Consider the following 27,615-nt stretch of genomic DNA (forward strand, 5'->3'; position numbering starts at 1 on the left):
TTATGATCTTGCATGCGCTGCCTGAAAGGGTGGTGAAAGCAGATTCAATCATGGCTTTCAAAAAAGAATTGGATAAATACTTGAAGGGGGGGGGGTGGAATTTGCAGGGCTACAGGGAAAGAGCAGGGGAATGGAACTAACTGCATTGCTGTTACAAAGTGCTGGCATGGGCTCGATTGGCCAAATGGCCTCCTTCTGTGCTGTGCCCATTTTATCATTCTAAGTTTTATGCTAAACCTTTTTTAAAACACTGGTTAGGCCCCAGCTGGAGTCTTGTGTCCAATTCTGGGCACCACAATTTGGGAAGGATGTCAAGGCCTTCGAGAGGGTGCAGAGGAGATTTACTAGAATGGTACCAGGGATGAAAGACTTCAGTTATGTGGAGAGACTGGAACAGCTGGGATTGTTCTTCTTAGAGTAGAGAAGGTTAAGGGATGATTTGATGTGTTCAGAATCATTACAGGTTTTGATAGTCAATAAGGAGAAACTTTCCAGTAGCAGAGGGGTTGGTAACCAGAGGACACAGATTCAAGGTAATTAGCAAAAGAACCAGAGATGACATGAGGAGAAAGAAAATTATGCCTTGAGTTATGATCTGGAATGCACTGCCTGAAAGGGTGGTGGAAGCAGATTCAATAATAACTTTCAAAAGGGAACTGGATGAATACTTGAAAGGGAACAATTTGCAGTGGTATGGGGAAAGAGCAGGGGAGTGGGACTAATTGGATAGCTTTTTCAAAGCAAGGTGGGACAAACTGCCTCCTTCTGTACTGTATCGTTCTATGATTCTAAGATTGTGCACACATGCAATACTCTGATTTTTAACAGTACAGAGATGGCAGTATAAATTGCTGCTGGCTTAAACTATTTTTAAAGCTGGTTCTGTGCTCAGTATAACTACAGGTCAGTAAAACTTTCTTTTTAAGTTTGTTATGAAACAGTCCACTTATGCCCGTTTAATGGCCACCATTGATGGCAGCCCTTACTTTGCCAGTGGAGTTGTAAATGAAATAGTGGCTTATCTGCCTTTTGGGGGCACTAAGGCCTGCCTAAAGTGAATTTTCCCAGCATGATGGTGGTAAAGATAACTCTTGTTGCCCTTTCTGGCTGCTGGTGGGCTGGATGTGCAATACTATCTATATAAGCTAGCAATTGGTTTTTCGCCTCCAACCTGTACAGATCTTACCCAGTTCTGCTATAATAAAAAGGGAATTGCATCAATTATGAAAGTTACAAAGAGCTGTGATATTTTGTTTTATCCCCTTATGTTAATTTTCAATATTTTGTTTCATGCAGGTGACATCATTGGTTTATGGAGTTTGAGTGTAATTGTGTGAGTGAGTTGAATTAACATTCATTGGTTTTTAACCCACCGGTGTTTCCAAATGCTCCTTTTCTTTATTTATGAGATGAAACAGAAAATGCTGGATATACACTGGTCAGTCAGCATCTGTAAGGAGAAACAACAGGTTATGGGGGTAGATGGAGTGGGAGACCAGCGATTTACACCAGTTCGTGAGGGAATTCATATGCTAAATGATTTGCAAACCACTCAGTAGAAAAAGTTGCGTGATATAAAAGATCATGCAGACCTATCAAAAGAATATGCAAATGGAGGGGGGAGTGACAAGACATAGCAGGAGTCCATGTGCATAAAAACATAAGATGAAGAAAAAAAGCTCCTGTGCAATAAATAAAACAGAAAATGCAAATTAAACACAGTAGATCTGCCAACCACAAAGAGAAAAAGTTCATTCCCCAGCTGACGAAGTGCTGTGATGAAGTGCCTCCGACTCACATGACAACCTGCCTCCAGTCTGGGGAGGACATATGTCTTGATATTTGGGATGGAGACCATTCGTGAGAACACAGTGTAAGAAACGAGTTGGTTATTTATTTTGGCCGGTGAGGGTTGTGTGGCACAAATGTGAAGAGACTAGTGGGGCAAAATCCTTTAAAATAAACTGTTAAGATGTCACTATAAAGCTCCTGCACATACATTACTGTCCATTATCAAAATTTCTTTTCTATTCACGCAAGATAATCATCGTGGTGGTGATTAAGCCAGGATAATGCTTGTAGAGGGCTGTATGCATTGGAATATTTAATCTTTTAATATGGTACTAATTTTTTTAAGGAAATAATGGCTAATCACATAATCCCTTGTTTATAGCTGAATTATTTTAATTCTTTTGGGCATTTGTTAAGTAATGACTGAACTTTGCAGCAGTAGATCAAAATGGGGCTGCCACTCCTTCTTCCAAAAATACAGTTACACTCACATGAAAATGCAATCACCTTTTTTTTAAAAAAATGAATAATCAAGTAGCATAGGAATCTCTAGGGCTGTCCTAAGTCATTGATGGACAGGTTCAATCCTTGGAAGTTTACAGGAGGTTATTAGCAATGGAGTTTTCCCAGGGGAAAAAGTTCCATGGATTGCAGGGCTCAAAGTTAAATTACAGAAACTAATGGTGGGAAGTTGCTCAACTGCCAATTTAACAAAGTAAATTGTGCCTGCCTGCCTGCATCCCCCCCCCCCCCCCCAAGATGCAAATTTGCATCTGATTTATGGTGAAATGTGCACTAACTCTTATTTGTATCTTGCTTTTAAGTATGATCATGAATCATAATTCCTTTTAAAGCAAATAACTTAGTGTTTAGAAGAAGCCCAGAAGAACAAAATAAATGACTTCACAGCAAAAATTTCTCATAGCTGTAAGTGGTGTAAATCTGTGGGCAAAAGTTCATTTTCTGAAGGTAGAAGTCAATGGTGCAGAAATGTCTTTAGAAAGACAGAAAATAATCTGCCTTGCAGTTTATGTGTAAGTGGTTGCTGTGCCAACAATGTAACCTAGGTCCTGTGCTTTATATAAACACAGACACAAAAGTGCTGGGAGACATTTTAAACTGCACACACAAGAAGCTCTGTGTTTAGGAGCACAGTGTGGTACTGACATTTGAATGCACTCACTGATCTGTTGGGTGAGTTGTTCTCCCATGGCCTAGGAGATGTTTACTTGGCATTTGTGGTGGATTCTGTGTACTGAAAGTATAGGTTGTTGAGTGAAGGAGGTGGAGAATGGGTAATGCATGTACCTGCAGTCATATATTGGTCTTTAGGAATAGTAGCAGTGAGAGCAATTGTACCCACTTTGAATAATGCAGGAAGAATACCGGAAGCCTGCAGTTCAATATTACCATTCTAATTGTATAGAATTAGCACTGCACTAATCTGGGTAAACCAAAATGTTTTACAAGGGCCATGAGCATCAATTATATTGCTGGCATTGTTATGACTATATAAGTAATAGATGATAGCTTTAGCTTGGATAGTGTGAGTGTGGCAGAGATGCAATCTGTGAGTCATTTATTAGGCTCAGTTGCAGTCTCTGCACGTCTATCCTCGATAATTCAACTGAGTCGGGCACCGACAGCATCAAAAAGACTTCTTTAACAAATAAGCACTTTGGAGCAAGCAGTACCAAAGCTGATCAAAAGATCACTCAAGCATGTATTGAACAGCGTTTGTTGTTTCGACTGTAGTCCTGTACTGCACTGCCAGCCTTGTGCATCTGTGGAAGTTTATGGTCTTATTATTTGAAGACTTAATAAGAGATAGGAGTAGGCCATTCGGCCCCTCGAGCCTGCTCCGCCATTTAATGAGATCATGGCTGATCTGATTTTTACCTCAACTCCACTTTCCTGCCTTTTCCCCATATCCTTTGACTCCCTTGCTGATTAAAAATTTGTCTAACACCGCCTTGAATGTATTCAATGACTCAGCCTCCACAGCTATTTCTCATTTTCTTTCATCTTCGAAATGCAGTTTTTTTTGACCAGGCAGGCAACACTGGTATTTTTCATAGTTAAATACTGACTGGCTTGTTGAGACCTTTTTACCCTTGGATCAGAATCTACACAACTTGGAGAAAAATAAAGTTTTTCCAAAAAAGTTTAAACTAGCATTATTTGAAATAATGCTGAGCATAATTGATGTTGCTGCTCATGTTAGCACTACAACCCAGCTAATCATTCACATTGAATAATGCAATCTTTTAGATAAATACTTTCTAAAGTGACTCCATTAAGCTGCATCAAAGTAAAATTTGGCCGTGAATTGTCACATTTTGTGTGTCTTAAACTGTGGATGCTTGGATCCAGATTTTTACACAGGAAGGAAGGAGTATGAAGTAACGGAGAGAGTTGATGGAGGTCGTACTGTTGATGTTGTGTATGTGGACTTTCAAAAGGCATTTGACAAATTACTGCAAAATAGACTTGTAAGCAAAATTGAAGCCCATGGGATTAAAGGGACAGTAGCAGCGTGGATGCAAAATTGTCTCGGGGACAGAAAGCAGCGAGCAGTGGTGACAGGTTGTTTTTCAGACTGGAGGAAAGTATACTGCGGTGTTCCCCAGGGGTTGGTATTAGGACCACTGTTTTTGATAAATTAATGACCTGGACTTGGGTATACAGGGCATAATTTCAAAGTTTGCAGTTAACACAAAACTCATTGGAGGATAGTAACGGACTTCAGGAGGACATGGACAGACAGGTGAAATTGACACACATGGCAGATGAAAATTAATGCAGTGGAGTGTGAAGTGATACATTTTGGTAGGAAGAATGAGGAGAGGCAATATAAACTAAATGGTACAATTTTAAAGGGGGTGCAGGAACAGAGACCTGGGGGTGTGTGTACACAAATCTTTGATGGCAGCAGGACAAGTTGTGAAAGTTGTAGAGGCATATGGGATTTTTTTTAAAGAGGCATAAGAGTATAAAAGCAAGGAAGTTATGCTAATCCTTTATAAAATACTGGTTAGGCCTCAGCAGGAGTATTGTGTTCAATTCTGGGCACCACACTTTAGGAAGGATGTCAAGGCCTTAGAGAGGGTGCAGAAGAGATTTACTAAAATGGTACCAGGGATGAGGGACTTCAGTTATGTGGAGAGATGGGGTTGTTCTCCTTGGAACAGAGAAGGTTAGGAGGAGATTTGACAGGTGTTCAAAATCGTGACTGGCTTTTATAGGGTAAATAAAGAGAAACCGTTGCCAGTGGCAGAAGGGTCGGTAACCAGAGGACACAGATTTACGGTGATCGGCAAAAGAGCCAGAGGCGACATGAGGAAACATTTTTTTTATACAGCGAGTTGTAATGATCTGGAATGCACTGCCTGAAAGGGAGGTGGAAGCAGTTTCAATAGTAACTTTCAAAAGGGAACTGGATAAATACTTGAAGGGGAAAAAATTTACAGGCTATGGGGAAAGAGCAGGTGAATGGGACTAATTGGATTGTTCTTTCAAAGAGCAGGCACGATGGGCTGACTGGCTTCCTGTGCTGTATCATTCTATGATTCTATGTCAGTACAGTTCTATATTTTGTGTCAGTTGCCTATCATTGAGTGGACAGTACAAGAGCTTAGTGTTTTTACTGTATGGTTACTGGATATTAGTAGCTCGTGCAGGAAGTTGAAAATGCTTTTCTGCCTGTCTGGTCAAAAAAAATTACTGGTCTGGTTTTCACAATCACTGGTCCAGACTCTCTAATTACAAGTACAGTGCATCATTTTCTTGTGGTTAGATTGTTTTCTTTTTCTTTATATAGGAAGTGAAAATACTATTTAGTTATTTTAAATCATGTCTGTGTATGAAAGATTATTTTTAATCAAGAGGTAATACTAATACCTTGACCTTGGGTCATTTTTTTGGTGTAGTGTGGATCAGCTTTAGTGTTGAATACTAAAAGTTCCACTTGAGATCCCTGATGGTGTACATCCCATCATTTGAAAAGGTGAGTGTTAAGTATTCCTGACTTCACTAAGTGGATTACTTTCCATACCTTGCTTCTCCCGATTGCTTATTTTCTTCCTCTTCCCTGCCATGTGCCCACCACCAACACCGTCACCAAATCTTTGCCTTTTTCTTTTAGATGAGATCTTCATCTTGGGTGAGGTATCTGCCAGATAAATAGATGTTTACCAGACTACAAAGCAGTGTGACTAGTCTTGGAGCCAGCCGATGCGGCCCACGTTGTGATCACGTGTAGATGTCATATGAAACTAACTGTGAAACATCCTTGAGATTTTGCCAACTGTTTTGGCTAAATTTCATGGATGTGCATAAAGGTTAGTGTCAAGCACGGGATATAAGTGAGAGCTGTTCTCCAGTGTCTTTTGAGATTAAGTAAGTTGGGAGAATTCATTTTGTTGTCACCATGGAAATCATTTGTTGCCATTTGCATTAGTGGCTCCAGTTATCACAATGTCCTGGCTGACTGGTTAGGTGATTCAGACTGTGCCTCTACCCCCAACTATGTATATAATATGTTTTGGGTCATAATATGTTCAACCTATTGAGTCTTGGGATAAGACTTGGCTCAGTGGTAGCACTCTTGCCTGTGAGTCAAGGTCCTGGTTTCAATTTTCACTCTAGAGACTTGAGCACATAATCTAGGCTGACATTTCAATTAAGTACTGAGGGAGCACTGCACAGCCAGAGGTGCCACCTTTCAAATGAGATGTTGAACTGAGGCCTTGTCTGTCCCCTTAGATGGATGTAAAAGATGCAGTGGCACTCTTTTTAAAGAAGAGCTGGGGAGTTCTGCCGGTGTCCTGGCCAACAATCACCCCCTTAACCAACACGACTTAAAAATCAGATTATCTGATCATTTATTTCACTGTTTGTGCATATTAAAAAAGGTCTCATTCGTTGCCATGTTTGCCGACATTACAACAGTGACTATACTTCGAAAGTACCTCCTTGGCTGTGAAGTGCTTTGGGACGCCTATAGTCGTAAAAGGTGCGATATAAATGCGAGTTATTTCTTTCTTGGTGCACAATTTTGCATTATTAGCATAGAGGAATACAGGGGGTTGGAGTACAAGAGTAAGGAAGTCTTGCTGCAACTGTACAGGGCTTTGATGAGACCACACCTGGAGTACTGTGTGGAGTTTTGGTCTCCTTACCGAAGGAAAAATATACTTGCCTTTAAGAGGCAGTGCAACAAAGGTTCACTAGATTGATTCCAGGGATGAGGGTTGTCCTATGAGGAGAGATTGAGTAGAACAGGCCTATACTCTCTGGAGTTTAGAAGAATGAGAGGTGATCTCATTGAAACATATATTATGAGGGGGCTTGACAGGGTAGATGCTGAGAGGATATTTCCCCTGACTGGAGAGTCTAGAACTAGGGGACGTAGTCTCAGTATAAGGGGTCAGCCATTTAGGACTGAGATGAGGAGGAATTTCTTCACTGAGGGTGGTGAAACTTTAGAATTTTCTACCTCCAGAGGATGCTCAGTCGTTCAGTATATTCAAGACTGAGATCAATAGATTTTTGGACTCTAGGGGAATCAAGGGATATGGGGATCGGGCAGGAAAGTGGAGTTAAGGCCAAAGATCAGTCATGATGTTATTGAATGGCGGAGCAGGCCCAAGGGGCCTGTATGGCCTACTCCTGCTCTTATTTCTTATGTTCTTACACTGCAATTATGGAAGAAACAAATGGCACTCAGTTCATGAAATAAGAAAGAAAGAACTTGCATTTATATTGTGCCTTTCAGGACGTCCCAAAGCACTTTACAGCCAATTAAGTACTTTTCAAGTATAATTGCTGTTGTAGGAAACGTGGCAACCAATTTGTGCACAGCAAGTCCCAAAGTTGTTTGTGTACCTTGTCAAAAATGTCACGTGTAAATAAACCTGTATCTCAAAATATAGTTTAAACATTTTTAAACTTTTAATTTAAGGAGCCAGTCATTACAAATGCAGTCTGGTCACAGTCGTGGCCCTGTACATTTACCTGCTGTGAAATAAAGCAGCTTAAAGATTTGTACCTGGCCTTGTCTTACTAGGTGTTTTCACAGTCCACCTTTGAAGAACGGAACAGCACACATGGAACCATTAGCAATAAACACAAATATCTGGCTCAGATTATAAGGGGCTACTATTGTTACACTACAGGGCTATGGTCTTCTGTGGTTGGATATTAGGCATTACGTCATGTGTAAGATGCTAAGATTGCTATGGGGTGACTAGCACAGCTGTACTGGAGCATATGTAAGGGAGGACTGTAAATTTGTAATGAATAATTCAGAACATTTTGGACACTGTCATTACCTAAAAATTTGAAGTGATTGACCAAATTGATTTTTAGTATTTGAAACTGAAATGAAATTGTGAATGCATGTTGAGACTTTTTTTTAAAAGTAACTTTTTGATCAAAACAAACTACAGATATCTTGGGTCTTTATAAATGTTAAAATGGTGAAACACTACTGCAGTTTAATTGGTGCCCAGATCTTTTTCCTTGGTCACTTAATTAGCTTTCTGCAAATGTAACTTGTGTAAAAGTTTCTTAAATTCAAGATTTGGCCTTGCATAGTCCAACCCAGATAGCTACTGTGTATGTGTGGTGTTTTGTGGGTTGCAACCATAAACTTCAAATGCTGTTGTGTGGTGTATGTTAAAGTTAGTTATTCAAGAATGAGACTTTTTAGTTAGAACGTTGTTTGGTGTGTGACCAGTGAGTTGTACTGTCACTCCAGTGTGTTGTCATGCTTGAATACCTTGTTTTTAATGGAGCAATACCATGCTGTTCTTGGGTATGGAACACAAATCTCTTGGACTTCATCCTTGATCTAATTTCTTGTGTCAGATTTGAGCAATATTTGCTGCACACATTGATTTTTGGAGCATTCTGAGTAGGTGTAGCAGTGAGTGTGACATTTTCTGCTCTGTTGCATTGAACTTCACCATAAGGCCTAGGATCTGCTTAGCAGCAACTTCAATCAGTTAGGAACAGGAGTAGGCCGTTCAGCCCTTGTGCCTGCTCCGCCATTTGATAAGATCATGGCTGATCTGTGATCTAACTCCATATACCTGCCTTTGGCCCATATCCCTTAAAGCTAAAAAGCTATCTATCTCAGATTTAAATTTAGCAATTGAGCTAGTATCAATTGCCGTTTGCGGAAGAGAGTTCCAAACTTCTACCACCCTTTGTGTGTAGAAATGTTTTCTAATTTCACTCCTGAAAGGTCTGGCTCTAATTTTTAGACTGTGCCCCCTACTCCTAAAATCCCCAACCAGCGGAAATAGTTTCTCTCTATCCACCCTATCTGTTCCCCTTAATATCTTATAAACTTCGATCAGATCACCCCTTAACCTTCGAAACTCTAGAGAATACAACCCCAATTTGTGTAATCTCTCCTTGTAACTTAACCCTTGAAGTCCAGGTATCATTCGAGTAAACCTACGCTGCACTCCCTCCAAGGCCAATATGTCCTTCCGAAGGTGCGGTGCCCAGAACTGCTCACAGTACTCCAGGTGCGGTCTAACCAGGGTTTTGTATAGCTGCAGCATAACTTCTGCCCCCTTGTACTCCAGTCCTCTAGATATAAAGGCCAGCATTCCATTAGCCTTCTTGATTTATTTTCTGCACCTGTTCATGACACTTCAATGATCTATGTACCTGAACCCTGAAGTCCCTTTGGACATCCACTGTTTTTAACTTTTTACCATTTAGAAAGTACCCTGTTCTATCCTTTTTTGATCCAAGGTGGATGACCTCACATTTGTCTACATTGAATTCCATTTGCCACAGTTTTGCCCATTCACCTAATCTATCATATCGCTTTGTAATTTAATGTTTTCTTCTACACTGCTTACAATGCCACCAATCTTTGTGTCATCGGCAAACTTTGATATGAGACTTTCTATGCCTTCATCTAAGTCGTTAATAAATATTGTGAATAATTGAGGCCCCAAGACCGATCCCTGTGGGACACCACTAGTCACATCCTGTCAATGTGAGTACCTACTCATTATCCCTACTCTCTGTCGCCTTTCGCTTAGCCAGCTTGCTAACCAAGTCCGTACTTTCCCTCTATTCCATGGGCTTCTATCTTAGCTAACAGTCTCTTATGTGGGACTTTATCAAATGCCTTCTGGAAGTCCATATAAATAACATCCATTGACATTCCCCTGTCCACTACTTTAGTCACCTCTTCACAAAATTCAATCAGGTTTGTCAGGCACGACCTACCTTTCACAAATCCATGCTGTCTCTCCCTGATTAACTGAAAATTCTCGGTGTTCAGTCACCCTATCCTTAATTATAGACTCCAGCATTTTCCCCACAACAGATGTTAGGTTAACTGGTCTATAATTCCCTCCCTCTCCTTTCTTTAAAAAGTGGAGTGACATGTGCAATTTTCCAATCCAGAGGGACAGTTCCTGAATCTAGAGAACTTTGAAAGATTATAGTTAGGGCATCTGCAATGTGCTCACCTACTTCCTTTTAAAACCCTGGGATGGAAATCATCTGGTCCTGGGGATTTGTCACTCTTTTTAGTGCTATTATTTTCTTCATTACTGTTGCTTTACTTATGTTAATGTCTACAGAAACTCCATGCCTAAGCCTGAAGTCAGGTCTCTGCTTAAGCAAAGCTACCTTGAATAGTCTTGTAACAAGGCTAAAGAATTGGTTTAAATTCTGAAAATTGTAGTTTTGCATCTTTTTTGCTATTCTGTATCCAAAGAACAGTTTTTTGCACAACCACTATGTTAGAAATTGGAGACCTCATGGTGGTTAGTCAAAGCCTTGCGTACAAGTTTTATGTTGTGGATGCTAGTTCAAGTTTAGTATTATGATGAAAGTTAACGATGTTATGTCTTTTACTATTATATCCAAGGTGGCGCGAGTTAAATGTGTAATTTGATGCATTGATTTTCTGCCCTGTCTATTTTTTATTATTGATAGACTATAAACTACAAAATGAGTTTAAGTCACATAACCTGATACTAGTTTTCAGGCAATAGAAGGAAAAATACGAGACTGAGCTAATTACAGTAGTGAGGATTTCTGTTTGACAGCTGGTTAACGTTACATCATCAGACATTGTGCTTAAGTCACTCTGTGGTTCATATAGAGCAACGGTTGCTTCCAGGCCTGCTTTGTGGTGTTGAGCATGAGAGGAATATCTGGTCATGCCCAAAAAAGTGCACTTAAAACTAATTTTTGAAAAAACACATACCTAAAGGAAATGACTTACTTAATTCTTTTTAATATGGTGAGTCTGTTGAATTTTTTCCTTTTTAACTGTTCTCTCATTCTTTTATTTATACATTTTAATCTTTTTTCTATTGGTAGTGACAGGCTGGGTCACAGTTCTACAGGCAGTGGCAGGTGTCTGATACCTCAAATGTCACTCTCATGAGCTTAAATGGGGAATAGTGGTAGGCTGCTTTACTGTGGCACCATCACAGCTAATCCTGATTCTAACCTGTCCAACTTGCACATGTTTATCCAGGGCTGTCTCAATAACAGTCAAGTGAGTATGTTGGCTCTTTTCTTCCCTCCCTACCCCTTTTCCATCTCTTTCCCCTTCTCCCAAGCTCAGGGCTGCAGAAGTGATTGCAGAACCTTCATGGTCATCATGGCTGAAATTAGTTAACGCTACACAATCTGGGATTAAAGCTGGGACCTTCCTTCTTTGTATGACTCAGTATTATGCCATGCATTAAATGTACTCATTTAGCCACCAAGCAGCTCTAGTATATACTTTGGCATTCAGTTCTGTGTACATCCCTCCAGTTTGATTCTAGCCCTGTGTCCATAGCAACTTTGTAAAGCTTCAGTACCAGAAACGAAAGGCTACCTCACCTTGTTACCTTGCAGCATCCCAAAATGACGACTGTTTCAGAGTTGGAAGAGACGATCCAGCAGCTTCGGCAGCAGCTCCAGGAGTCGGAAAGTGAGCGGATGAAAGCAGCTCAATACGGGCTTGAGCTGCTGAAAAATGAAACTGAGCTGGACAACAAATTGACAGAAACGGCAAATGAATTTGCTGCTGCCAGAGAGGTAGGATGTGCAGTGATTACTTGGTGCAATGAGCCGCTAACTGAATGGGGATGTGACTCTGGGAATGGTCATTTGCCATTATGTACTTTCAGGCTTTCTTTTCCCCCCACCCCACCCAAGAAAGCATCTTCTCCCGTTTGCACATCCATAACCTGTTCTCGGGTCAGTGCTGCTTGAATCAAGTCACTGGGAGACGCACAAGAGCGGCTTGGTGTGATTTTTGTAACATATTGGCATTGCCTTTCAATGCACTCCCATCTTGTATTGTGTATCATGATGCAGCTCAAATGCTGTACTGCTTGATAAATCAAGTTTTTTTTTAAAAAAAGAGGAAAAACTAATCAAAATTGTAATTACCTCCTGGTGTGGAACCCTGCATTGATCAATTTATTTCAACAAACTTTTTCCAACCTTCCCCTTCCTCCCACCACTCCCCACAGCAAAACTTATTTTAACCATCTAGTTTTAAGCATCTCGTGCAAGACTTTAATTTAAAAACTCTACCGCTTAATTACATATACAATGAGTCGCATGGTAAGTTTGTTTGTATGGAATAATAAATCATGTAAACGTTCTCATTTTAATTTTCTTCTGTGATCTTTGAACAGCTCTTGGAGCAAGAGAAATATTCACTGCAGCGAGAGGTGGAACTGAAGAACCATATGTTAGAGAGTCTGAGTTCAGATGTTGAGAGCATCAAACAGCAACAAAAAACACAGCTGAGTCAACAACTGGAACAACTGGGGAGAATTCATGCTCGTGAAATGAATGAGTTGAAGAGCAAGGTATGACATAAATCTAACTAATGATGTAAATAAATTTAACTCTGCAGTGTGTTGTGTATCATTTGAAAATTAAAACTAACTTTAGATGTCTAGCACAATTTCCTGTTGCTATTAAGCAGTCAAAAGGAAATGAATAGAGCCATCTGCTGGTTACTATTTTCATTAGGCCTTCCAGGCTGCCAGTCTTGGTGAGTCCTATGCAGTTTTATGTTTGCCTTGCAGCAGGCTGCACAAGACCTGTGCTTGTGGAACCGAGTGATACTGGCATAACCCAAAAATGCTTTGTGTATCGGAGGCGTAGAACAGAGATGGCCAACCAGCACCTCCGAGCAACATATGGGTCTTTGTTCAAATGGGACTCTTTGCAACTATCCACACGTTCAATTCTGATGTGAGAAATGCAAAATAACTCAAAGGACATGCTAAGTTACAATGAAGTAGGCAACCGTCCTTCCATTCTGACTTGGATAACAAAATATTTTGAACTAGCTGCCGTGTAAATCAACTAATTATTATCCCAAGTGCGTCACCATATCAGGGAGCCTGTGCACATTGGCCGTTTAAATAATAAATTACACCCAAAGCATGGCAAAAGAACAGAGGATGGCAATTGCATATTACATGGTGGAAACAAACGCAGATGTTATTTAACAGGGATGCACTGCTTGGGGTTTATGGAACAAAAAAGTGCTCAGGGAATGAGATAGATTTCAAGAAAATAGTTGGCAAGAAGTATTGCTCTATGCTTCAAAATTTCTTGTAAACCATATTTGTGCCAGTTTTAATTAGTGAGCACACTGTATGTAAAATGTATAACTTTGTTGCAAGCCATTTCTTTTTTTGGCAGTTTAGCTTTGCGGTTGGTCACATTTGACCTAGAACTTGTTCTGCCTCTTGATACCAGCACTCCCAACACACAATGTGAATGAAACCACACCAGAAGTCTTTAGTGTATGATACCAGGGAGTAATTTTTCAAAGTTGTAGTCTAATCTCAATTTTGCAACAGAAACTCTAAATGGATCAAATTCCAATATTGCAGTTTGTAATCTAAACTCTGACCATTCTCTGTTAGATTAATGTCTTGCAACTCACTCCCATGTATGAACCATCTGTAACAGTTCCCAGTCTTTAATTACATTAGTTAACCATCACTTTTACAGAATATATTCTGACCATCTCTCACGCCTGTTCTCTTTTTACCCCTCCCTAAAAGAATTCTGGATAAATAATGCATGGCTGGTAAACATTGTAATCTACATTGTCTTTGCACAGCTGTAATTAAGACATCATCTGTTGTCTGACAATTACGCTAAACTGCCTGAGTTAGCTTTTATTGAAAGTGGGGGATTGCAAAATGCCTTGAAATATTTGTGGAGTCTTTTGTATTGCATTTTTGAGTGCATTGGTGAAAGGAACATTTTTATTTCTCAAGATTCTGTTCGATTTACAGTTTTTCAATGAAGTACTAATGTGATGAGTACGTATCTTTTCAGGCACTGCTCTTCACGTGTTTTTAAAAAAAAAGTGCTATAGTTTCTTTAAAACAATTGTGATGGAGATATTTTTAATCTACTCTGGCCAAGGCAACCTAGTCCTTGTTCTTCCAAATTCATTTGTTATGAACTTTGGACATCTTTTAAGGCTTTAAATTGGTTAGGAAAACAAGAGCATTGATCAAAACCTTATTTCTTATTTAAATGACCCTGAAACGCTTTCTTACCTAATGGTTACACCGAACTTGGTCTACTTCATGAGTACTCAGCTACATATTGTTGAAAAGGGATGTTTCAAGTTATTGCTGAAAGAAGGAGCATTTGGAAATGTAAATGATATTATTAGAATTAAGTTCAATTTTGGAAAACTTGAGATCTCAATGCCATTCACCCATTTTAAAAATGTAAAATCTTTCATGGGGTTTTTGTTTAAAACATGGGTGTGAAATTCTGTTTTCTCTCTTTTTGTAAAGCTCTTCATAGGCATTTCTGGTGGTGTATATTTTTCTCTCAACCATTATTCACAGCAATGCTGTTGAGGTTGAGAATGTAGAAGTGCTACACAATTATTTTTGGTACAGTTGTAAGTTAATCAGTTTACATTATTGAACTGTTATAATGTCTATTAAAAGCATAACAGTTTCCCATCCTAAAAGATTTGGGCCATCAAATTATTGAAGCCCAGACATTGGTTCTAGTGGGCAGCTAAGATGGCATTGGGCCTATATTTTGCTTGCAGTATTCAAGGGATGGGAATATCTTGGAAGAAGCTTTCCTTGGCTGAGATAGCTTGTATATGTGATTTTTGCTCTGCTATTTAATACAGAATTTGAATCTAGATATCTTGGGCAGTGACACAAAACAGGTGATACAGCACCGGCTGCCTGTTATTTCCTGTCTGATATTCAGTCCCATTGACTTTAATGGAACAGAATATCGGGCAGAAGTGCGTGCTGCCCACTTTGCATTCCCGCTCAAATCGAATTTCAACCTCCACCCACCCCAAAACCAAACTAATGTTGCTGTATGGTGGATATAGGAAGAAGCTGATCTGTTGGTCTTGTTAAGGGAATGGTTGGAAAGGAGAGGGTTCCAATAGGAGACGATGGAATTGATCAAGTGCAATCTCAATTAAGGCAGTTCTGTTCCTTTTTAGGGGGATGAGATCTTTTGGTAATCTTCTAGGTGCAATACTGGAATGGCAGGCCTAATGGAGGGTGACAGTGGCTGATGAAAGTTGGTCCTTGGAAGTGGCATTTGTGTACTTTTTTTGAGGCTTTTTTTCTTGGTAACTACCAATGCATGGCAAAGCAGTTGTTGAGGAGCTGCAGTGCTATCAGCAGCAACACCTTGTGGAGAAGACAAATCTGAGACTTTGATGCAACAACTTGAGATACCTGCACACCCAAGGGTATTGTTAAAGTGTAAAGAATTTGTGAGATTGTGATACTTAAGCAAATTTGCACAGTTTCTATTGCCCATGAAAGAAAAAGGTGATTTAAACAGTTTATTTGCTTAAATTTCCTAATTAAATTACAGGAGTAAACTTTGTTTGGGGAAAATGGTGCATTGGGCCACTGTTGAATGTACCTCTTTTAATCTCTGGCCTCACTACTAGTTGGAAAAGCAGAAGTCTGAGCTAGATGAAGCACAGCTTTGTGAGAAACAGCTGAGACACAAACTGGATCATCAGAGTGAATTACTTGGTGCTAAGTGTGAAGAATTGCGGAACCTATCTGAGCGTGCACAGGAAACAATGTCATCTGAAGTGATGAGCCTTCAAGTGGAGAACATGGAACTCGAAGCTGCAAAGGTATGGAATTGGACTTTTTTTTAAAATCCCAAGTACATCTTCACTTTTTTTAACTTGTCTGGTTCACCGATACACAAAGCAGTTCTTATAACTGCCATGGTTACCCACATCCCTTCACCATGAAAACACAACCAATTCAACAGAGGACCATTCCTGATCTCGTTCTTGCCACATCTCAGCAACATACTGACAGAAATAGCATCCAATTCTACCTGTGCTAAAAGGTGCATAATGACCTAAAATTTACACATATTGGACTAATCATGAACTTATGACTCCAGCTGCAAAATAACTTTCTATTCACAATTATTTTTTTCCATTGGTTTTTTATTTTGGGTGTAAAACACCCAAATTGTGTTTGAACTAGAAATGTGGAAAATTGCTCAAATCTGCATTAGTAAATCAAAATTTTACTAATCAAATTTTACATCCCTTCTAAACTGATCTATAGATTTATGGTTATCAACTTATGTGCCAGATTGGCATTTGGTGATTCTGTAGGAAGTGTGCATGTATGGATGCTGAATGAGGATGAGATCGGATTCAACTGAGAAATGGTCTGCGAGCACTCAGACCTTGCACAGGAATAATGGCCATTTTAGTGAGGTACTGGATGCCTACCATCACAGATTGAACTAGTCCCAGAAAGGAGTCAACACCTTTTGGGAGGAGGGGGAAAAATGGGCCACAAAACAGATATTTGTTTAGCATTAAAATATTTTAAATGTTTTTTTTTAAATGAGAATTTCAGTGATGATGTGATGGAGCTATGAATAAATGACTATCATTGTCCATGTAAATAGTTTTCATCAATACCACATTAAATGAGTACCATGTTGTATTGAAGAACTTTTCCCCTCTAATCTCAAAACAAAGTTTATTTTATTTGTGACTTTATTTTCCACATCTCCATCTTTAAGTCTGAATTTGAGTTTACAGTTTGATATTCAATTTTGGGGATTACTAGGTTAGGTGTTACTGAGAGGGGGCGAAAAGTACTAATGAATTTTGAGCTATTCCTTTCACATTCTGTGCTCTCCCTAGCATGTGTCACTGCACACCAAGTGGGTAAGCAGCTGACCTTCCAAGCCACAATGTGTAATTGGCTGCTCTCCAACCCTCCCTAAGAGAAATGCATGATATGTGCTAAACATCTACAAATGGTGGCATGGCTGAGACCATAACTAGCAATGCAAGTTTTTCTGGGTGCAATCCATATTTCACATCGGTATTTACGGTTGAGAAAGGCATGGATGTTAGAGAACTTGGGGAAATAAATAGTGATGTCTTGAGGAGTGTACATATTAGAGAGGGAGTGCTGGAAGTCTTAACGCGCATCAAGCTAGATAAATCTCCGGGACCTGATGAAATGTATCCCAGGACGTTATGGGAGGTTAGGGAGGAAATTGCGGGTCCCCTAGCAGAGATATTTGAATCATCGACAGCTACAGGTGAGGTGCCTGAAGATTGGAGGGTAGCAAATGTTGTGCCTTTGTTTAAGAAGGGCGGCAGGGAAAGCCTGGGAACTACAGACCGGTGAGCCTGACACCTGTAGTGGGTAAGTTGTTAGAGGGTATTCTGAGAGACAGGATCTACAGGCATTTGGAGAGGCAGGGACTGATTAGGAACAGTCAGCATGGTTTTGTGAGAGGAAAATCATGTCTCACGAATTTGATTGAGTTTTTTGAAGGGGTAACCAAGAAGATAGATGAGGGCTGTGCAGTAGACGTGGTCGACATGGACTTTAGCAAAGCCTTTGACAAGGTACCGCATGGTAGGTTGTCACATAAGGTTAAATCTCACTGGATCCAAGGTGAGGTAGCCAATTGGATACAAAATTGGCTTGACGACAGAAGACAGAGGGTGGTTGTAGAGGGTTGTTTTTCAGACTGGAGGCCTGTGACCAGCGGTGTGCCTCAGGGATCGGTGCTGGGTCCGCTGTTATTTGTTATTTATATTAATGATTTGGATGAGAATTTAGGAGGCATGGTTAGTAAGTTTGCAGATGACACCAAGATTGGTGGCATTGTGGACAGTGAAGAAGGTTATCTAGGATTGCAACGGGATCTTGATAAATTGGGCCAGTGGGCCGATGAATGGCAGATGGAGTTTAATTTAGATAAATGTGAGGTGATGCATTTTGGTAGATCGAATCGGGCCAGGACCTACTCCCTTAATGGTAGGGCGTTGGGGAGAGTTATAGAACAAAGAGATCTAGGAGTACAGGTTCATAGCTCCTTGAAAGTGGAGTCACAGATGGATAGGGTGGTGAAGAAGGCATTCGGCATGCTTGGTTTCATTGGTCAGAACATTGAATACAGGAGTTGGGATGTCTTGTTGAAGTTGTACAAGACATTAGTAAGGCCACACTTGGAATACTGTGTACAGTTCTGGTCACCCTATTATAGAAAGGATATTATTAAACTAGAAAGAGTGCAGAAAAGATTTACTTGGATGCTACTGGGACTTGATGGTTTGACTTATAGGGAGAGGTTGGATAGACTGGGACTTTTTTCCCTGGAGAGTAGGAGGTTAAGGGGTGATCTTATAGAAGTCTATAAAATAATGAGGGGCATAGATAAGGTAGATAGTCAAAATCTTTTCCCAAAGGTAGGGGAGTCTATAACGAGGGGGCATAGATTTAAGGTGAGAGGGGAGAGATACAAAAGGGTCCAGAGGGGCAATTTTTTCACTCAAAGGGTGGTGAGTGTCTGGAACGAGCTGCCAGAGGCAGTAGTAGAGGCGGGTACAATTTTGTCTTTTAAAAAGCATTTGGACAGTTACATGGGTAAGAAGGGTATAGAGGGATATGGGCCAAGTGCAGGCAATTGGGACTAGCTTAGTGGTATAAACTGGGCGACATGGACATGTTGGGCCGAAGGGCCTGTTTCCATGTTGTAAACTTCTATGATTCTATAATCCTGCATTGTACCACTCTGTCACTGTGGTGTACTGGAAAATACTTATTGGTTATAACTTCCTGATTAAAAAGAATCTAAGAATTTGTTGCAGAGTCCTGATTTCAAACTTTCAATGCATTATCTCTCATTCAGGGGAAACTACAGGAAGACTTTAATGAAATGATGTACCATCAGGAGCAGTTGGAACTAGTTAATAGTAACCTTCAGCGCCAGGTTGATCGACTGCAAGAGGAGAAGGAGGAACAAGAAAAAGAGACCGTTTCATACTGCAATGCATTAGAGGTGGCCATGTTTATTTATGTTTCCCAAACCAATTATTAATTCCAGACTGAAATTACACTGAGGTTGGATTGGGTCCAAAACTGGTTGCAATCCAAATTCTGACACATGTAGCCCAGCTAAATTGCAGATGTCTAATTGCTGCAGATGTAAACCAGCCTGACCTTCGGTCTGTTTCGTAGTACCACTGATTCAATTTCATGTTGAAGGCACCGAGCGTGTCTAGAACAGCTCCACTAAGCTAATTATTATGTAAGTCACTTTTTTAGGAAAGTTGCATAAGTATATAGTACAAAAGAGATGCTCACTGGGGAAGTATGGAATTCTGGGGAATATCTCAACTAGGTTCCAAATTGCGGAGTGGTTTTGTGAATAATCCTAGTTGATTTACTAAGAACTGGCTCAATTTGATTGCTGCTCACAATAATGTCTTTGGCAGATTTGTCCTGGCAGCTGCTCTTTTTGCTCCACTGCCCCCCCCCCCCCCCCCGAATTCTGCCCAACTTTGGAATACTCCTGTGGTGTGTAGTGAATATGGGATGAAAAATGATCTTCGATATGTCTTTCTGCTAAACATAATCCTGCCCAACTGTCTTTTAACCAACCCCTAAAATTTCAGTGTAGGGCAAACCCAAGTGCCGCTATTGAGCATTTCCTGGTAGGAGACCTTGCTTAGCACCATCTTTCTTTGATTTCTCTATGGATTCTAAATCGTTTTGGTTTCTTTAGTGCCAATCAAGCTAACTTCTATGTGATGGGGATACATGTCATTTGAAGAATATAAAAGACCCTAAAAGATATATAATTTTTTTCCTATGGGTTTAAAAAGTCTTCAGTGTGAGATGCTTTGAAGGCTTCCTTGCCCACAAGTTCCCTTTTGAGTTTCTTCATAATGTGTAGGAGGGGGTTTTGGATGTTTTAAACCACAGAAGCATAAATTATTTTGAATTATTTGTGACTGGGTGATTGCTTTTATTCTCTTCTATAGCATGCAATAGTGATTTTTGAAAATTTGTATATTAATCTAGCAACTTGTTCATATGCTTACTCAAGTGACTAATAACATTTTAGAGTTTGTTTCAATGGGCAATGGATTATTAGTCACTACTTTGTGAGTAATGACCCAGAACGGTAATGGCATCTATCATCTTGGACATTTTAACATTCTTTGTTTAAAAGATTTTGTTTTTTAAAAACATCCCTGTTTTATGATTGTTGTAACTTATGATTATTGCATCAGGCATTAAGAGGGATGACATGACCATGCCCTATACCCCTAGCTCTTTGGTAATAAGCCAATCAAATTACTATGTGGCTAACAAGAGTATATGAAGAGGTGAATGTACAAAGATTATGAATAGTTTCTGGGCAATTACATCAGTATTTTTGCAGTTGGTTTGCATGCTGATCTGAATTTCTTGTTTGCTTAAATGCAGAAAGCACGAGTGGTTAACCAGGATCTCCAGATCCAGTTGGACCAGGCACAACAAGAGGCTCGTGACCCCAACAGTAAAGGGAACTCACTGTTTTCTGAGGTACTTCAGATATTTCCAGATACCTAATAGCGAGTAGCTTTTTAACAACTGCTGGTATAAGTCTCCTCCACGTGAGAACCCAATGGTATAAACATAGAAATCATAAATATTTCTTTAGGGTAAAAATGTTGTATTGGTTTTTGTGAATTTATGTATGCATTCATTCTCCATATACCATTCCCTTGCCTAGAGGCAAGGTAGACCACCTAATCAGTATTAGTGAGACCGCACCTGGAATACTGCATACAGTTTTGGTGTCCATACTTAAGAAAAGACATACTTGCTCTCGAGGCAGTATAAAGAAGGTTCACTCGGTTAATCCCGGGGATGAGGGGGCGGACATATGAGGAGAGGTTGAGTAGATTGGGACTCTACTCATTGGAGCTCAGAAGAATGAGAGGCGATCTTATTGAAACATATAAGATTGTGAAGGGGCTTGATCGGGTGGATGCGGTAAGGATGTTCCCAAGGATGGGTGAAACTAGAACTAGGGGGCATAATCTTAGAATAAGGGGCTGCTCTTTCAAAACTGAGATGAGGAGAAACTTCTTCACTCAGGGTAGTAGGTCTGTGGAATTTGCTGCCCCAGGAAGCTGTGGAAGCTGCATCATTGAATAAATTTAAAACAGAAATAGACAGTTTCCTAGAAGTAAAGGGAATTAGGGGTTACGGGGAGTAGGCAGGAAATTGGACATGAATTTAGATTTGAGGTTAGGATCAGATCAGCCATGATCTTATTGAATGGCGGAGCAGGCTCGAGGGGCCGATTGGCGTACTCCTGCTCCTATTTCTTATGTTCTAATCCCAGGCTTTTGCCACTTCAGTTTGGAGGACGAGTTCATGGAATGCATTCGAGACAGTTTCCTAGAGCAATAAGTTATGGAACCAACCAGGGAACAGGTTATTTTGGGTCTTGTATTGTGTAATGAGACAGGGTTAATTAGTAATCTCACGTAAAGGATTCTCTGGGGAAGAGTGTTCATAATATGATAGAATTTCACATTGAGTTTGAGAGTGACATACTTAAGTCGGAAACTAGAGTCTTAAACCTAAATAAAGCCTATTTCATTGGTATGAGGGGCGAGTTAGCTAAAGTAGATTGGGAAATTAAATTAAAGGGTATGATGGTTGAAAAGCAATAGCAAACATTTAAAGAAATATTGCAATGTTCTCAACAAATATACATTCCAATAAGAAATAAAAACTCCACAGGAAAAGTGATCCACCCATGGTTAACTAAAGAAGTTAAAGATAGTATTAGATTAAAAGAAGAGGCCTATAATGTTGCCAAGAAGAGTAGTAAACCTGAGGATTGGGAGTGTTTTAGAAACCAGCAAAGGACTACCAAAAAATTGATAAGTGAGAAAATAGACTATGAAAGTAAACTAGCAAGAAATGTAGAAACTCTTACAATCCGTTTCTATAAGTATGTATAAAAGGAAGAGAGTAGCAAAAGTAAACGTTGGTCCCTTCGAGGCTGAGACAGGAGAAATTATAATGGGGAAACAGGAAATGGCAGATGTGTTAAAGAAATATTTTGCTATCTGCCTTCACAGCAGAAGACACAAAAAGCATACCAGAAAAAGTGGGGAACCAAGGGTCAAATGAGAGTGAGGAACTTAAAGTAATTTAATATCAGTAGAGGAAAAACTACTTGAGAAACTAATGGGACTAAAAGTCGATAAATCCCCTGGACCTGATGGCCTACATCCAAGGTTTCTGAAAGAGATGGCTGCACAGATAGTGGATGCATTAGTTATGTTCTTCCCAAATTCCCTAGATTCTAGAACGGTCCCTGCGGATTGGAAGGTAGCAAATGTAACTCTGCTATTCAAGAAAGGAGGGAGAGAGAAAACAGGGAACGACAGGCCAGTTAGCCTGACATCAGTTGTTGGGGAAAATGCAGGAATCCATTATTAAGGAAGTGGTAACAGGGCACTTAGAACATCATATGATTAGGCAGAGTCAACATTGTTTTATGAAAAGGAAATCGTATTTGACATTTATTGGAGGTTTTGTTTGAGCATGTAACTAGCAGGGTAGATAAGGGGGAACCAGTGGATGTAGTATATTTGGATTTTCAAAAGGCATTCGATAAGGTGCCACATAAAAGGTTGTTACGCAAGATGAGGGCTTGTGGGGTTGGGGGTAACATATTAGCATGGATAGAGGATAGGTTAACAAACAGGGATAAACGGGTCACTTTCAGGTTGGCGGGCTGTAACTAGTGGGGTACCGCAACGATCGGTGCTTGGGCCTCAGATATTTAAAATCTATATTAATGAATTAGATGAGGCGTCTGAGTGTAATGTATCCAAGTTTACTGACTGTACAATGCTAGGTGGGAAAGTAAGCTTTGAGGGGGACATAAAGGGGGTGATTTTAAACCCCAAGAATGGTTGGGGGGGGGGGGGAGGGAGGGGAGTTGAAAATAGTTGTTTTTTGTTTTTTGGGTCGCGACCACAACTCGGCTTTATTTCCGGGTTTCATGTCAATGCGTAAAAGTACAGGCTTCCCACTGGGAATGCAAAGTCTGAAAATCTTGCAGTTGTGTCCCCAAAATTAACCACTATTTTCAACTCTCGCCTGCCCCCAACCCACCTGTTCTTGGGGTTTAAAATCGCCCCCATCGAGTCTGCAAAAGGATATAGACAGGTTAAGTGAGTGGGCAAGAAGGTGACAGGTGGAGTATAATGTGGGGAAATGAGGTTATTCACATTGGTAGGAAGAATAGAAAAACAAAATATTTTTTAAATGGAGAGAAACTATTAAATGTTGGTGTTCAGAGATACTTGGGTGTCCTCGTACAAGAAATATAAAGTTAACATGCAGGTACAGCAGGCAAATGGAATGTTGGCCTTTATTGCAAGGCGGTTGGAGTACAAAAGTAAGGAGGTATTACTATAATTGTACAGGGCTTTGAGACCTCACCTGGAGTACTGTGTACAGTTTTCGTCTCCTTATCTAAGGAAGGATATACTTGCCTTAGAAGCAGTGCAATGAAGGTTTGCTGGATTAATTCCTGGGATGATAGGGTTGTCCTGATGAGGAGAGGTTGAGTAGAATGGGCCTATACTTTCTAGAATTTAGAAGAATGAGGTGATCTCATTGAAACAAAGAAGATTCTGAGTGGGCTTGACAGGGTGGATGCTGAGAGGTTGTTTCCCCTGGCTGGAGAGTCTAGAACTAGGGTTCATAGTCTCAGGATAAGGGGTCAGCTATTTAAGACTGAGATGAGGAATTTTCTCACTTAGAGGGTTATGAATCTTTTGAAATTCTCTACCCCAGAGGGCTGTGGATGCCAAGTCATTGAGTATATTCAAGGCTGAGATATAGATTTTTGGACTCTAGGGGAATCGGGCAGGAAAGTGGAGTTGAGATTGAAGATCAGTCATGATCTGATTGAATGGCAGCGCAGGCTCGAACGGCCATATGGCCTACTCCTGCTCCTATTTCTTATGCTCTGCTTGGTGGCTGTCCTTGATATCCAGACTAGAATTGGAAGCTCATTAAATTGCATATTAGAGATATATTGGGAACATAAACACTTGATAAATGGGTATTAAACCAGTTAGGGGATGGGTTGAACCATAATAGACTCCTCACTGTCCAGTCACTGCAGAGCAATAGTTAACGAAACTAAAAGCCCTGGAAGAAGGGCTACGAGGTTGATCCCTAATGTCAGAGAACTGAATTATGAGCAAATGTTAGAAAACTTGTACTTTGAAAGGAGGTAAATAAGAGGGAACCTTTTTATATAGATATGTTACTAAGTGGAACCGATTAATCCTGACTATTATTTCATGTCAAACCGCAATTGTATGATAAGGGAACATTTGCACAAACTGGTTAGAAGCCAAGTTTGGGACTCGTGTCAGGAAGCAGTTCTTCAATATCTAGAATGTCCATCTGCGTTGTTGTGATGGATGATTGTCAGCTGTGGCTCAATGGTAGCGCTCTTGCCTTTGAATCAAAAGGTTGTGGGTTCAAGTCCCACTCCAGAGACTTGAGCACAAAACCTAAGCTGACAATCCAGTGCAGGATGGAGGGGGTGCTGCACTGTTGGAGGTGCTATCTTTTGGCTGAGATATTAAACTCCTCGGGTGGATGTAAAAAATCCCATGGCACTACTTCGAAGAGCAGGGGAGTTTTCCCTTGGGTCCTGGTCAATATTTATCCCTCAACCAACATCACTAAAACAGATTATCTGGTCATTATCATGCTACTGTTTGTGGGATCTTGCTGTGCGCAAATAGGCTGCTGCATTTCCTACATTACAACAGTGACTACACTTCAAATGTACTTCATTGGCTGTAAAGCAGTTTGGGATGTCCTGAGGGCATGCAATGCGCTATATAAATGCAAGTTCCTGTTGTTCGTTCGAGGATGAGCTAGATGGGTTGACTAGTGTTCCTTATCTGTACTTACCGACCCCTCAATTGCTCTTTCCAAAAGGTGCTTCCAAGCACATCTAATGCAAGTTGGCTCAGAACGCCTAAAGGAATTATTGTTTTATTTTTGCAAAGCTGTGGTGCTTTATTTGGAAGAGTTGGGAACGTTTAAGGTTCAGCTAACTTAATTGTCCAAAATGGGGAATTTTTCAGATGTACTTCTGCTGCCAGTTCCAGTTGATCACCCCAGCTGACGCTTTATTTCCTGGAGAAAACTCCAGGTATTGCATCTTGGGTCTGTGTGGAAGTTTTATGCAGTGCCTGTGCAACTGAAGTACAGGATGTTGCAAAAAGATTTACAATTGATGATTTCCTCTCTGTCTAGGTGGAAGATCGTAGGGCAATGATGGAGCGACAGCTTATCGGTTTAAGAGTCCAGTACCAGTCGCTGCAGAAACAGCATGCGTTCTCTCGCCAACAGCTTCATAGAATGAAGGTACTATCTCCATTTAAGGGGTTTCTGGAACTTTCCCATAATTGTTAGCTAGTTTCTTTGTAACATATTTCTTCACTGAGTGCAGTCAGACAACATATTGTGGTACCCCCAACTGCTTCCTGGGTTGGTTCACTTAAGATGATTGTGATATATCCGCCTCCTGTGTCTAACCAGCTGAGTTTGGTAACGGGCTTCCTGAATCATGGGTATAAGCCAATGTGTAAGCATGCCATTCTGGTCCATGTTGGCCAATATTAATTTTATGATCTCAAAGATGGCAAATTCATTTGTACAAGATTCTTAGCCAGATGAAGAGTAAAACTTTGGAAAATGCTTTCCATCGTGACTAATTCAAGTTACTGATCAAAGTTTAGACACTTTGTACCCATTTCATCAAACAATCTTTAGTTGTACTGTTTGTGTCCCTGGGCCTGATGCATTCACTGTCCTGCCTTAACTGTATCCCAGGGCCTGATTCGCTTGGTCCTTCCTGAGAGGCTCTGATAATTCATCCGCGGCGGTCTTTGCCTACCCAGTCTCTTCTCCCCCTTCCCTTTCCATTTGGTGGGTGGTATAAATGTTCGATCAGGGCCAAACAGGCATCACCTGCCTCACTAGATTGGAAGATTCTTATTGTTTTCTATTTTAAACCAGAATCCTCCAATCCAGAGAGGTAGGTGATGTCAGCTTTTATGAGTTTTGTAGTTTGGCATGTATGGTACTGATTTGAAAGCCTGCCCAACAAATACTTGTTTGCTCAAATGTTCTGCTTAGTAGTGAGCAGTACAATGCTGTGTTTTCTACTTTGAACCCTCTTTCTCTTTTTTGCTCTTGATTGGACTGCCAGGATATGTGCAAGTGGCCCAAAACAAATATACTGCGATTACTTAAATAAGTCCTTTTCTATGGGACTCCAGTGCATTGCACTAGTCCATCGCTGCTTTTGTCATCTCTGAGTGTTGTCTGCAGAAAATTATGAAAGCAAATAACTTGAAGCTTCACAGATCTCCAAAAGAATGTGCTTTGCTTACAAACTTGGACTTGCTTTGAATAAAAGTCTTAAGACAGCAGTAACATTTGCAATAACATCTGAAGGACATTTATAGGCATAATGCCTTCGGGGTTATAATTTTGTTTTTTTTTAGGTGCAGATAGCCACTATGTTACAAATAAAGGGCTTACAGTCAGACCCTGGACAACTGGAACGTTTGCAATCGATGCTTGCACAGAAGAACAATGAGATCCAAGCTCTGGTGGTAAAGCTGCGACGCCTAGAGAAAATGGAGGTAAATAAAACTAATTTGTGCTGTATAGTTGTTGACAATTTGGGGCTCAGCCCTGGCCGTTCACTATCACCTGCTTCCCCTGTTAAAAACAATCAATAATCGTAGCTTTCAAATGGATGAGGAAGGTGGCACTGGGATGCTAAGGTGAAGTGTCAAAATTCATTCACCATCCAGCCTTAGCAATAATATGAGGGTGGCGTGATTAGGAGGCCAATTGTAATTAAATCTGTGTTTCTAAATCCCATTCTTTAACATTAAAATAAAACTTGCGTTTTAAAAAAAACTTGTGGTCAAGGCTGTTGTGGGAGTGGAGTATTTTTCTTACTTTCCTGGCTGGAGAAAAGAAAACTAGCCGTTTGATGTGCTCTCTAGGTTTTGCCAAAGTCGTCCAGTGTAATTCCATCTTTTATTTTGAAGAAAAGTACTTGTTGGCCTTGGCTCAGTTGAGATTGGGTAATTTCTGGCTACATATTGCATGACTCCATTGTCATGGAATACAGCTAAACCAATGCTCTCACCACTATGCTATTTTCTCTATGTAGCTATATATTATGAGTGACTCTAGAGAAAATAGCACAAAAACAGGCCCTTTTGGCCCAACTTGTCAATGCTGGCATTAATGCTCCCCACGAATCCCTTCCCACCCCTCTTCATTTAACCCTATCAGCATAACCTTCTATTCCTTTCTCCCTCATGTTCTTATCTAGCTTCCCCTGTAATGCATCCATGCTATTTACCTAACTACTCCT

General features: G+C 40.3%; 1 protein-coding gene and 1 long non-coding RNA gene across 3 annotated transcripts in view; one reads left to right on the forward strand and one right to left on the reverse strand.

Annotated features, from left to right (window-relative positions):
- The window catches only part of spdl1 (spindle apparatus coiled-coil protein 1), a 45,988-nt gene that overhangs the window by 2,680 nt on the left and 15,693 nt on the right, over positions 1 to 27,615 (forward strand). For both annotated transcript variants that reach the window (XM_067998499.1, XM_067998500.1), the window contains exons 2-8: positions 11,683 to 11,865; positions 12,474 to 12,650; positions 15,764 to 15,958; positions 19,012 to 19,161; positions 20,595 to 20,693; positions 25,470 to 25,580; positions 26,726 to 26,866. In XM_067998499.1, the coding sequence (XP_067854600.1) occupies positions 11,692 to 11,865; positions 12,474 to 12,650; positions 15,764 to 15,958; positions 19,012 to 19,161; positions 20,595 to 20,693; positions 25,470 to 25,580; positions 26,726 to 26,866 (1,047 nt within the window). In that variant the 5' untranslated portion in view covers positions 11,683 to 11,691. The remainder of the gene's footprint in view (positions 1 to 11,682; positions 11,866 to 12,473; positions 12,651 to 15,763; positions 15,959 to 19,011; positions 19,162 to 20,594; positions 20,694 to 25,469; positions 25,581 to 26,725; positions 26,867 to 27,615) is intronic.
- On the reverse strand, positions 1,389 to 26,846 carry LOC137334057 (uncharacterized). Its single transcript, XR_010966052.1, has 3 exons — positions 26,763 to 26,846; positions 5,846 to 5,962; positions 1,389 to 1,450 (listed from the first exon to the last, which is right to left on the reverse strand). It is a non-coding gene; the product is annotated as an uncharacterized lncRNA (long non-coding RNA).

The sequence above is a fragment of the Heptranchias perlo genome, chromosome 17 (genome assembly GCF_035084215.1).
Source record: "Heptranchias perlo isolate sHepPer1 chromosome 17, sHepPer1.hap1, whole genome shotgun sequence".
NCBI lineage: Eukaryota > Metazoa > Chordata > Chondrichthyes > Hexanchiformes > Hexanchidae > Heptranchias > Heptranchias perlo.